The 13,276-nt window shown below is 42.2% G+C and overlaps 2 protein-coding genes across 4 annotated transcripts; one reads left to right on the forward strand and one right to left on the reverse strand.

Annotated features, from left to right (window-relative positions):
• Positions 1-811: 811 nt before the first annotated feature.
• Positions 812-6,420, forward strand: ankra2 (ankyrin repeat, family A (RFXANK-like), 2). Its single transcript, XM_041850501.1, has 8 exons — positions 812-1,052; positions 1,800-1,958; positions 2,215-2,280; positions 3,611-3,708; positions 3,935-4,060; positions 4,243-4,309; positions 4,498-4,566; positions 5,912-6,420. Exons 1-8 carry the CDS (start codon positions 818-820, stop codon positions 5,965-5,967), a joined length of 876 nt encoding a protein of 291 aa, XP_041706435.1. The 5' UTR covers positions 812-817; the 3' UTR covers positions 5,968-6,420.
• Positions 6,421-7,441: 1,021 nt separating this feature from the next.
• On the reverse strand, positions 7,442-12,885 carry btf3 (basic transcription factor 3). Of its 3 annotated transcripts, none has more exons than XM_041850497.2 (6): positions 12,780-12,885; positions 11,677-11,745; positions 11,362-11,475; positions 10,925-11,126; positions 10,451-10,507; positions 7,442-7,783 (listed from the first exon to the last, which is right to left on the reverse strand). In XM_041850497.2, exons 2-6 carry the CDS (start codon positions 11,743-11,745, stop codon positions 7,737-7,739), a joined length of 489 nt encoding a protein of 162 aa, XP_041706431.1. In that variant the 5' UTR covers positions 12,780-12,885; the 3' UTR covers positions 7,442-7,736. The 3 variants fall into 3 exon arrangements, with proteins under 3 accessions (XP_041706431.1, XP_041706433.1, XP_041706432.1); XM_041850499.2 differs by having other exon boundaries at positions 12,715-12,806; XM_041850498.2 differs by lacking the exon at positions 12,780-12,885 and adding an exon at positions 12,627-12,700.
• Between the last annotated feature and the right edge of the window lie 391 nt (positions 12,886-13,276).

Below are 13,276 nucleotides of genomic sequence, written 5' to 3' on the forward strand. Positions count from 1 at the left end.
TTTTTTCGAATGTTTTATTGTTCACCCATACATGCTTTTACAATCTGGCACATTCTGAAAAAAAAACATTCTTAGTGCTCATGCGCGAAAAACAAATTCCTTGCACCACTGGTGGACATTACACAAAATGTGTTAGCTATTTAGTAAGAAATTATGTATTATTTTTATTATTAATGTAAATCACTAACAACGGTGTTAGGTTGCTTGTAATGGATTCTGCTGGGTCTGTTAGCTAGCCATGCTAGCTAGCATGCTCTTGTTCACCCAAGAGAGTTGGCCCATCTAAATTGGGCTAGCTAACACTAACATTAGTTAGTCAGTTGGGTCTCGTCTTTATTATGTATTTGAAAGTATTAGCTAACTATCAGTAATGGTAAGTCAGACAGCATTTGGTAGTCGCTAGCTAGGCCCTAGAATTGAACGACTAGCTATGTTGACAGTTACTGAAGCTAGCTAGCCTGCTAGTATCTTGATGATGAGGAATGCAAGCCTCTGGACTGATTTGATCCGATGTTTTTGCATGCATGTTGTTAATGAGGAATTATCCTTGTCTGTTTTCTTACAACCCACTCTCTCCTGTGGGATTTATGCATATTAGCGCTAACGTTCGGCCTACCCAATTCTGATGTTAAGTTTTAATCAATTCTAGGCTTTCACTGACTTCTATTATCCTATGGGACACCAGTGATGTGGTGAACAAAGCCTTATTAACCAGACAGTCCACATCACACTGAGTTGACCCTCTGACTCATTGTGTCACTACATAGTCATGGACAAAGGTTTCGTACCAGGTAGAACCAGTTCGGTCACAGAGGAGATGGAGGGGATATGTGTGATGCCAGATATGAGTAGCATCAAGTCGGAACACCTAGGTGGGAGTGCGGACAACACAGGTGCGCAGAACGTGGCCATGGGGATCAAGTTCATCCCGCCCAACCGCTTCGATATGAACGTGTGCTCAAGATTCGTCAAGTCACTCAACGAGGAGGACAGCAAAAACATCCAGGACCAGGTCAACTCCGACTTGGAGGTGGCTTATGTTTTATTTAAAGGTGCCAACTAACTACCAACTGTTGACACACTCATTCGTATTACAATGTGATTTCCATATTTTACCTTAGCCCAAAATGTACTCTTACGGTGCCTACCGTTACTCCTGAAGGTCCAAGGACCTTTTGTTATTTTCAGAGGTAGACTGGCTCTGGCAGCCAAAATCTCCATCTAAACGTGAATCGATTCTCAATCACGATACGGTTCTAGAAACATAAAGCCCTTTACTTTAATATCACATTAAAATAATTTCACAACTGCTAAATATAACCGGCTTTATCAGTTACAGCCAACAGTACTTTTCACTGACACGACGTTTCTGGCGGCATTCTTCCGTTACACACAGGTGTTGGGAGCATGCTAGAATCTAGATAGCTAATTAGCACAGGTGGTCCCTCGGTCTTCCGCAAACACGCGCTGTAACTTGGAGAAATGGCCATGTGGGAACAAACTCTATAAAGGTATTTATGAATGTACAATTTTTTACAATTCTTATTTCTCACTGATATGAAAGGTAAGGTTCAAATGCTTACAAAACCTTAGCGCAAGTGATGCGTGTTAATGTTCAGGCCGAGCGTTGGGGCTCTTAACAAAACTCCCCTGAAGAAGATGCCTTCGCGTCGTCCAATGATTTATGTGTAATGTAATGGAACTAAGAGTCATGATCAAGGGAAAATTTGACCCCAGATAAATCAGGAGGTATTTTACTGCTCAATTGTTTGATGCTGTGTCTCTTTTCCCTCTTTCAGCCGAGTGTAATATTCAGACGTCGCCCTCACCGGGAATACAAGTGCGTCATGTTTATACCCCGTCCACCACCAAACACTTCTCCCCCATCAAACAGTCGACAACACTCACCAACAAGCACCGTGGTAACGAGGTGTCCTCCACTCCTCTTCTGGTCCACTGTAAGTACCTGAGCTCACCCTAAGCTAAAGAATGTGCTTTCTTTATTGTTCAATGTACACAGACTTCTAACATGTCTTCTGCTTTATTCCAACCCCTCTGAAAGATAGAGGTCGGAGCAGTGGGCATCTATATGACAGCTTCCATCCTAGATTTGTCACTCATCACTTAGCCTCAAACATAACTACCACACAAAACGTACCTGAATCAAACATTGAATGATGGCTGCTTGACGTCTGACCTATGCGGCCTTTCCAGCCCTGTCCATTCACCAGCTGGCAGCACAGGGAGAAATGGTTTTCCTGGCCAGCAGGATTGAACAAGGTGAGGATGTCCTCAGGGTGGAGTTGTATTGGTTTGTTTGTTGTTATATTGATGTTGTCGGGTTCCTTAGAACCATGCAGTCAAACATACAGTGCCTTCGGAAAGTATTCAGACACCTTGATTTTCCCCACATTTTGTTAGGTTACAGCCTTATTCTAAAATTGATTCAATAGTTCCCTCATCAAATCTACACACAATACCCCATAATCACAAAGCAAAAACAGGTTAAGAAATTGTTGCTAATTTATAAAATAAAAACTGAAATACTACATTTACATAAGTATTCAGACCCTTTACTCAGTACTTTGTTGAAGCACATTTGGCAGCGATTACAGACTTGAGTCTTCTTGGGTATGACGCTACAAGCTTGGCACACCTGTATTTGCTGCACAGCTATTTTCAGGTCTCTCCAGAGATGTTCGATCGGGTTCAAGTCCGGGCTCAGGCTGGGCCACTCAAGGACATTCAGAGACTTGTCCCGAAGCCACTCCTGCGTTGTCTTGGCTGTGTGCTTAGGGTCGTTGTCCTGTTGGAAGGTGAACCTTCGCCACAGTCTGAGGTCCTGAGCGCTCTGGAGCAGGTTTTCATCAAGGACCTCTCTGTACTTTGTTCCGTTCATCTTTGCCTCGATCCTGACTAGTCTCCCAGTCCCTGCCGCTGAAAAACATCCCCACAGCATGATGCTGCCACCACCATGCTTCACCGTAGGGATGGTGCCAGGTTTCCTCCAGACGTGACGCTTGGCATTCAGGCCAAAGACACAATCCTGTCTCAGAGCTCTACGGACAATTCCTTTGACCTCATGGCTTGGTTTTTGCTCTGACATGCACGATCAGCTGTGGGACCTTATATAGACCGGTGTGTGCCTTTCCAAATCATGTCCAATCAATTGAATTTACCACAGGTGGACTCCAATCAAGTTGTAGAAACGTCTCAAGGATAATCAATGGAAACAGGATGCATCTGAGCTCAATTTCAAGTCTCATAGCAAAGGGTCTGAATACTTATGTAAATAAGGTATCTGTTTTCTATTTTGAATACATTTGCAAACATTTCAAAAATCCTGTTTTCGCTTTGTCATTAGGGGTACTGTGTGTAGATTGCAGTTTTCATAAAAAAAAAAAAAAACAATTTTAGGTTAAGTCTGTAACGTAACAAAATGTGGCAAAAGTCAAGGGGTATGAATACTTTCCGAAGGCACTGTAATTAACAGTCGTTAAGATAAGAACAATATGCACTCAAGAATGTCTATATAGGGCTTCACTGGTTGACTAGAAAGATGTGGAACATGTTACTGATTGCTTTGATGTTGTTGTTTGTATGGCTTTAGAGACAGTGATTAACCTGCAGGATGAGGAAGGCTTCACCCCCCTGATGTGGGCCGCAGCACACGGACAGATAGCAGTCGTAGAGTTCCTGCTTCAGAACGTAAGCACAATGACGTGTTGAGACAAATAACTCAGCAAACTACTTCATTCATTTGAACAACATGGTACAGAGATATGCAGCAAAATACAGTCAGATATTGTTTCAAAATGCACATACTACATAAAACACCACAAATTGTTGAAATCATGTTTCGACTATTAGCAATGGGCCGTTTAGACCCGACTTTTTTCTCACTTATGGTCTCTTCTATGTTCTCTTCCTTTAGGGAGCGGACCCCAACCGGTTGGCTAAAGGCAGAGAGAGCGCTCTGTCTCTGGCATGCAATAAGGGATACACAGACATCGTTAAGATGCTCATCGGCTGTGGGGTGAACGTCAATGAATATGACTGGGTAGGAAAGTTAGCTGATTCAGGATTTTAACCTGTATTCTTGTGTATGGCTTTATGTAGACAAATGGATATGCATCCCCTAAATCAGTGATGTGAATGTGGTGACGGTGGTGAGCTTCCCTTTCTGGGGGAGGCTGCCAGTTGTTGCCTGAATGTAATGCAGTGTTTGTGGGTTGGTTTCAGAACGGAGGGGCTCCCGTGCTCTACGCTGTCCATGGGAACCATGTACCCTGTGTGGAAATCCTCCTGGGTAAGGACTGACTGGCTGGCTGACTGACAGACCTTCCACTCAGCTGATAGACTGTACTTATCAACAGCAGTGGCGGTTATCTGAAACTGACTTTTTTTATGTTAAATTATGTTTAGATGTAGGCTGTATTTTGGTGTAGACAGGTCTGTAATCTGTCATCTGATGAATTCAAACCTTTCCTGTCACAGAAAGTGGAGCCGACCCCACCATCGAGTCCGACTCTGGCTTCAACGCTGTGGCAATGGGCCATAGGAATGGTATACAAATATGCATCTCATACATATCATATTTAGGCTATATACTTCTCATCATGAAGAACAGGTTCAAATATCATGACTATATTTTCACTAAAGGGGTATTATACTCTATGCATACATAGGCTACGTAAAGCAGAAATATAGCAGTTCATTACGTCTTATGCCCGGTCTACTTTCATAAAGATAGATGGTGCAGACAGACTATTCTATTAACTACATATTGGAATATTTTTCAAGAAACACAAGGGTATATGGTGACAGAGTTCCTTCTAGTCAGTGTATAACAGTAGGCAGGTTTCACTGCGACATGTGTAATGGAAACAGCAGCTATAGGAGAAATGTTCTAAAGACCAACATTTATCTGTTCGACTGCTTGCTAAATAAAAATGTAACTACTGAACAAATATAAACACAACATGTAAAGTGTTGGGCCGTTGTTTCATGAGCTGAAAGCACAAAAAGCTTATTTCTTGCATTCTATTCATGCTGGCTTTCCCGGGCTACCTGAGACAGAGCCTGTATGCCCTCCCACCACCTGTCAGCAATTTGTTAATGCACAATTTGCCTAAATGGATAATGGAAACATTCCAACCACTTCATTTTTATTAGACACTAGATTTTTGCGAGTGTTATTTTTAGGTGTGGCATTACGTCCAGCTGTTTTTAATCGACACAAGACCGTTACATGGAAATGCACCGTATCAGGCAATTGTCACATCTATTTTCTATGTTGAAATTTTCACACAAAAATAATCGCTGGACAAGTTAATGGACACATGGCTAGTAACCCCCGCTCTCCCCTACCACATCCTCTTACACAATCAGACTTTGTGGTTTGATACAATTATGCAAATGTAGCCAGCTAAGAATGATCACCTTCTGATTCTAACAGGATTCCGGTTCTGTTCCACTAGACCTGACTAGGATCAGTCAAACCAGGAAGTCAACTGTTTATGGTGTATGCCAAGGCTAGACATGTCATCTGTTATGGAAACAGATCCCACCCATTCAAGTCATGCTCAAACTAAACCCAGTAGCTGTCTTGGATATTTGTACTCTGGTATTAACAGAGACTTCATGTTTAAAATGGGTGTAATTCAATTATCTCCCAGCTTGAGGATAGCGTTCCTATGTCCTTTTCTTTGTCAATTCAGATTAAGTAACCTAGCTTTCCTATTGACCTTTAACCAACTCTACCAGATACTTGCCTTTTTGTTTTCATACAATACTAAAACTTTCAGATAGTTCCTTTTTTTTTTTTTTTTATTACTTCCACATCTCCATCTTGCATGATTTCTCTGTGAAGTGGTAGGTGATGGCTGAAATGCCTCTATTCTCTGATCAGTTCAACAGGTGATGGAGGCCCACCTACTGAAGCTGCTGATGGGGGTGCGAGAATGACCAGAGCCCAGGGAAAAGCCACTAACCTGGGGAACACAAGGAGGGACTGCCTGGGAATGGAAATACAGCAGACGCCATAATGAAGAAAGAAATATGGCTGAGGACAATCGTGAGGCATGTCTATGAGACTGTCTCATCTGTTAAGCTCATGAAGCATGTGGGAGTATTTATGGATAGACAGGCATCCCAAATGTCTGTTTTGGGTAGACTCCCTATTGTGTTTGGTTTGTTACAATGTAAATAACTTCTGAGCTAAATGTAAAACTAGTGCATAAACCCAAACGTTTGCACTAATCATGCATAGATAATGGGAGATGTTTGTGAAAGTCTTGAGTTAAGTGCACACTTCATTTGAGAATTCTGCCCCTCATGAAAAGGGTATTTTCATAATATGCCATTTAACAGACGCTTTTATCCAAAGCGACTTAGTCATGTGTGCATACTTTTTTTATGTATGGGTGGTCCCGGGGATCGAACCCACTACCCCTGGCGTTACAAGCGCCATGCTCTACCAATTGAGCTACAGAGGACCAGCATAGTGGGTCAATTTCCGCAACAACTAAGAGCATTGAAGCGCCAGGCTCAACTTCTATGCTGTTTTGGTGCCCTTGCTACCACGTAAACGGCATGCAGCGAACCCGTGCACGTACTGTGTGTGACAGAGCAAAGTCTCGCATCTCAATATCAATAATTTCGCACTCTAACACTGCAGTTGTGGTGAAATGAAGTACATTGAACAAAAATATAAAACGCAACATGTAAAGTGTTGGTCCCATGTTTCATGAGCTGAAATAAATCTCAAATTTTCCATACGCACAAAAAGCTTTTCTCAACTTCTTGTGCAGAAAGAAACCTGCACACTGCTCTTTATGAAGCTTTACGTATCGGCCTCAAGGCCTTCGTCAGAGCTTTTTCAAAAAATACGTAAAGCTTAAAGTAGCAGTTATGCTAGCAAGAGCAGTGTGCGGATTCTTTTTTTCTCATCTTAAACTGTTACCATGCACCTGCAACAAAGATAGCTCAGATGTGCGAGTGCCTTTTGAATTCTCAACTTGTGCACACATTTATTTACATCCCTATTAGTGAGCGTTTCTCCTGCACAGTCATGTGAAAACCATAGATTAGGGCCTAATGAATTTATTTTAATTGACTGATTTCCTTATATGAACTAACTTGCTGGTGCTGCCTTTTTGTTACTGTAAATGAACCGTGTAAACCATCTTAACCAAATTTAGTGCACAGATCATGTCCCATTTATCTGTACAAGTCAAAGTAAATGCTGTGCATGTCGGCTCTAGCGTAAATTACCTTCAAGTCACATTGTCGGCAGTCCAGCGCACTGCTGTATAACATGCCTTAGGATGAATCCCGACCATAGGGTGCAATTAAATGTTACATGAGATTTGTGTTAGTTTAAAGTACACATTAACTGATGAGGATAATCACCCATGTCCCCATAAAGTAAGAGATAATATTAATAATTGACAATAGCAAATGTTTATTCCAGGTATGATTGTTTCAGCCAGACTGCAAAGAAATCAGGTTTAGTAACATAGTAGAAACAGCTGAAGAGAATATGAAGAGCACGAACCTCAGACACTTCGTACAATCTCTCACTGACTCAAACTGGACACGGACACCACAGTGCACAAAATAGCATTTGGAGAATCGGTGGCAAGAACTAGAACTAAAAAAATTTAAAGAACGCCTAGTGCCCCCATCCAAACAAGTCAAGTCCTGTTGAGACTCCTGAAGGTCTGTTGATTTCTTTAGTTTGCCTCATCCTTGGAAGCCTCATCGAAATTCTCCACCAGATCTAAAAACAACACAAGAGCCAACGGTGGGTAAGGGACATGTCAGTCAGGTTAAGAAACAGGCCTAAATCCAAACATGCATGCCTCTTTCTACTGATCTCAGACCACTTAAGAAAAAAATGACAGTTTATCTGAAATGTGATCCCAGGTACAAGCTCTCCCTTTACACTCAGAACTCAAGAAAACAGATGTAAAAATCATGGCACTGAGGATCACAAGGAGGGTCCCATTTGTTCAATGAAATCTGTCGGGTCCATATTTGTCCCAGAGGGGTTGAGGGTTCAAATGGAAACAATTCCAAAGGTCTGAATATATTTTTTTGTGGGGGGAACACAAAGGGAAACTAAACTCCAGTAATAACATGATGGCATAGACCATTAACCCCGTGTCATCGGGCTTCAACCGTTTGTTACGTTTGAGAAAACGTTGGGTTACGGGAAAAGGATAGCCCTGGGAAACGCTGTGGGTAATTGTAATGGCAACCTCATGTGTTTGGACCCATTTTCTCCACAAAGAAAAGCAAACTGCTTTCAGAACTCATAAACAACGAACAATGTTTCTAACACTAAAGCCACCAACCATCACCATTTACTCTAGTCATTGTTTGATCCCCTGAGCATGACCCCCTTCACTTCCCAAAAGTAAGCAAACCTGCCAAGGTTTTATTATCAGAGGGAAAGTAAAAGCCCAGATGTAACTTATTCTGGAGTAAGACTTCAGGGAAAGTATAACATGAATACTAACTAGACATGTGGGTGATGTTGAGACATAGGAGCGCGACACTGAGCAAACTTACAAGAGGCTAAGAACAAGGTCCATTATTGAAGATACCTACACAATCCCTATGGTCAAGTACAAATAAGCAGAGAGGAAAAATAATGTGTCCATCCATGCCAAGAGGGTGGGAGTGGGACAGCATCAAATTTACTGCAAGAGGCTGGTGTGATTCTCTCACACCATTGCTGCACTTCCACCTAAAGTGCTCCACACAGTCTATGCTGTACGTAGCTCGCCACGTAGTTCTACGTACTTTTGTGCAGCTGAATTTTTGGGAACGCGCCGTAGCTCCATTTGCGTAGACTGAAATCACTGTGGAGAGCTCTTAAAAGGAATGGTTCACCTATTTTGAATGTTAGATTGTTTTTGTGCATCTGAGTGATGTTCTATCGATTCCCTGGGTCATTTCATGTTTATCTGAGTTATTGGCGTTCAAGCAGGCAGAAATCCGGCTGGTATGATGTAGCACTGTGATAAAGTCACTCTCACTACACTAGGAAGTTAATAGGAATACGACATTTAGATTGTGAAAACGTCTATCATACATGTCAGATTTCAATACTGGCCGATGTCATAACTCAGGAGGATGTCTTCTCTTGAATGAGCCATTGATCATATTTTTGCAATATTCCTACCTCAAGAAATGTGTAATTTAACAGAGGGTCTAGCACAATTTTCCTATTTGTCTGCCTCTTCAGTCCAGGGTGCATATCATGGTGCAGTTGCCAGAGATATTAGAGAAAGGAGATAGGAATCCAATGAATGAACGTATAACGCCCCACCCAGCCAACTTGCGTTCATGTTGACATGCTGCGTCACACAGTTGCAAAGCTAATCGTCATATAAACTGATTTTGAGAAGGGATTACATGTCGAGACACGTGCCCATTTTCCTCGAGAGTACGCAACGACACGATTCCAAAGTTACACGATATTACAGATAGCAAGTTAATTCTCACATCTTGGAAAAGATTTGTAATGTTCTACTTTTTGTTGACGAAATTCATGCCAATGTTGGGTTTTTGAGCTTGCGCCCAATGAACACCCATTCACTCCTTGAAGGAGAGCGCACCTTGTCCCAGAATCGCCAAGAACGCACCGCTCGGCCCATTGACGTAGCATGGGCAACATTTCCCCATCTCCTCAAAAGTATATCTGCCGTTGCGAATGTCAGACTCCACTCTGAGGCACATCGATCTGCAGGTTGAACATGGTGAGATTGTAGACTCCTAAATTGATAGTGCAGTTTGTTTAGGCGATTTTACAGCTAACTAGCTACTTTACATGCTGATATTGTTTTTGATATTATTGTGTGTAGCTACGTTTGCTAGCTAACTAGCTAGATACCTACCTAGCTAGCCAGCCCATAGAGAGCATTGTATTGTGGATTTTGTAGTCGACCTGAGCTGCAACAGACTTCCACAACGATTTCCCATGTTGCTACCAACCTTATTATAAAGCCAAAATGAAACATCTGTTCACAAAAATATTGTTCTCACAGTGTTAACACTGTAAATTAAAGGAATTTGTGGTTTTGGATCTTTCCTTTAAGACTTACCCCACGCCAGTGTGTCACTAGTGTAATTGTGTTTCCATCAGGTGTGACTAAAGACTTGGGGTGAGCAGAATCAACAACTTTTGCATCAAGACAGTTGCTTTGTGAGAAATGGTTAAAGTTCAGTTAGCCATTTTTATGTAAATGCCAGCTGAAAAGTACCAGTGGCCTGACCTTGGCCCAAAGTCAGAGCAGGTTTGCCAGAGCCATGGTGCCGGCCCACATGGATGGAAACAGAAAAGTCTGAGCCTTTTGGGTAAAACACTGGGGTAAACCTCAGATTGAAACTCAAACAATCATGACCTCAGCACTTTGAGACTACTCTTCATATGACTCACCTGGAACATCATCATCCTCTTCCTCTATGGGGGCGATTGGTGCTTTTCCATCTCCAGCTGTGAGGAAGACATAAGAGATGTTACAAACTTCTTGCAGAGCAATGTACAAATGCCTCTGGTCTTCAGGAAGTTGTATCCAATCATGATGAATAACAAATAGTATTTCTAAACAAATGGCATTTCTATTACAATGTCAGTGCCTGAACAGTGCTCAAAATCCATCCAACAACCTCCAGCCCTACTTCAACTCCCAAGTGCAAAAACTTTCAAATTATTACTGTGCATTTCTGTCGGTTTCTATTACCAATCCGCCTCCTCATACACTAACACTAGAGAAGTCTAGTACCTGCGGCCAAATCAAACAGATGAGGTGAAGCCTATTTTGTAATGTCCCCCAGACACATGTACCCTGTTTGGGAAGAGCCTCGGCCAGTACCCCCTCGCCATCCAGCTACCTCCCCCAGGAACACGTACCCTGTTTGGGTAGAGCCTCGGCCAGTCTCCGGAGGCTCGTCAGGCTGTCTGCTCCTAGTTGGTTGAGGATGCTGGGCAGCATCTCTGTCAGTTGCTTGGTCTCAGCGTGGCCAGTGATTGTGAAGGTGTTGGCTGCCAGGGAGGCCTGCACTTTGGGGTTGTTGAAGTGGATCACTGTCCCCTGGTTCGTAAACATGTTCACCTGTGAGGAATGAGAATAGTTACTCCATGTTCCTTGCAGTCACACTAGACATCTCTATTTCTGCAAACTCACACAGATGGCGGCTAGCTAAGTTGTGATTTGAAAATAACCCTCTGCTCTCAATGAGATCAGCATGTTCCAATTTAACACCAATTCAAGTACTCTGGCGTCCATTTTATAAGAGATGGTTACAGAGAGCAAAAGGGCCAGTCTTTAACCATGGACCAGACCTTACCTCTTCGATACCAGAGATGTTGTTGACGCCTAGTTTCTTTAGGGAGAACTGAAGTTTCTTATCATCTGCTGTTGCGGTTCTGTGCACAACCTTCTTCTTTCTGCGAGCGGTGCCCTGTAAAACAGAACTGACAGTTTTAAGTGCATGCTGTTTTAATGCCAGGTGTGAGATGAGCTTCACAATGACATGTTATTTTTCTAAACATGTTGACTCTGTTTTAAATAGTTGTGTTACTAGGTGAAAAACATGATCAGGAGCCTAATAAGGAAAACAGGAAGAAATTGATTGATTGGTGTAAATGGCTTATTTTCTTACCTTGCCGCCGATGCGGACTTGTGCCTGAAGTTTGGCAAGTTTTTCTTGGTTCATTATTATTTCTTTCATCTGCAATAGACAGTATTTAGGTTACCGGTATTATATCATTATGATTATTTATTTATGGTTAACTAACGTTACATTTATAATAATTTTACAAGTCCTGCCTCAGTTAGGCCTGTATTTTTCTTACTGGAAATATTTGCTACAAACATCACTGACTACACCAGTAACGTTACATATAGCCTAACTTAATTTGATCATAAAACACAAGTTGAAGGCACACCCCCACACAAGTGAGTCTACAGTTGATGTACTGTAAATTAGCAAACATCCCAAAAACAGCAAATCAAGATAATGGTTGAGAAGTTTGAAAGGCAACACTGCGATATGTTACGTTAGCTACCTAACTGCCTGCTGAGCAGTATCAGATAGCAAACGTAATAGAACATCAAAAAGCTAGATACTTCATTGCTTGCCAACGTCGTTAGACAGACCTGCAACCAAAAGAAGCAAAGACGCCACGGCTTAAATCAATGAACTGTAGCTTGCTAGCAACGTTACCTACATGTTGTCTCAGTCTAGCAGACAAATTATCAATCAACTTACCAGTAGTTAGTTAGTTATTTCTGTTTAGATATGAGACCTAACGTTTGTTAGCTGGCTAATAAACGGCACTGTGGTGGCTAGCTAATAGGCCGTTATAACTGTTGATGTTAGCGAACTTGAATATGGCGAGAAAATGCTAAACCATTGCCATCTACACCGCTGCTAGCTAATTATCTACATACATTTTAGTTATGTCGACGATGACCACTGAAAAGTTAAAGCCAGATAACGATGTATCGGGCTTTTTGCCTCTGGCTAGCAACCAAGTTAACATGCTAGCTTAGCAAGATTGCTAAATTCGATTAGCTACAGCGGTATGGGGCCTGTCACTCGGACCTCACCTCCCAGCTCTCTACACTCTATTACCAAGTCCACTTGTGTTCAAACTCCACGATTTTCACCGGTCTGATAACCAAGGACATTGTTTACCGTGTGCAGTTGGAGAATGGCAGAAACAGTGCAGGAAATAAGGTATTTTAGAGCTCCTAACTGACCTGCACACTAGCAGCGAGCACACGCGGGGAGCAAGATGGAAACGAGAGAGGCTGGAGGAAATGACGTACGGGCAGAGGTGCAACCGCAAGAGTGCCTGATATCGTTCATATACCTCAGTCGCAGATGGGCCAGTTCATTCATGGGAATGAGGAATGGCCCTATCTGTAATAACCCATGGAACTCTTTATGCCTTGGAAGAAATAAGGGAGTAGCTCTTTATAAACTGATTACTTTATTACTAACCCGGAGCATAGTGTCACAGGCAGACAGTCGCAGCTGCACTCACCGTGTGTATTGGTGCGCCCCAGTACTCTAACAATGACTATATGTACTCATCTTAAATTCTACACCTCCTGGTGGCGTGTATGTGTAATGACGTGTTAATACCACATTACCACATTTCTCTCGTCTTATTAAGATTTCAATTTAAAATCTTCCCCCCCAAAAAACTTTTTTTGGGATATACAACATAGTAAGACATTCCCTATGCTCTTCT

The sequence above is a fragment of the Coregonus clupeaformis genome, chromosome 27 (genome assembly GCF_020615455.1).
Source record: "Coregonus clupeaformis isolate EN_2021a chromosome 27, ASM2061545v1, whole genome shotgun sequence".
Lineage (NCBI taxonomy): Eukaryota > Metazoa > Chordata > Actinopteri > Salmoniformes > Salmonidae > Coregonus > Coregonus clupeaformis.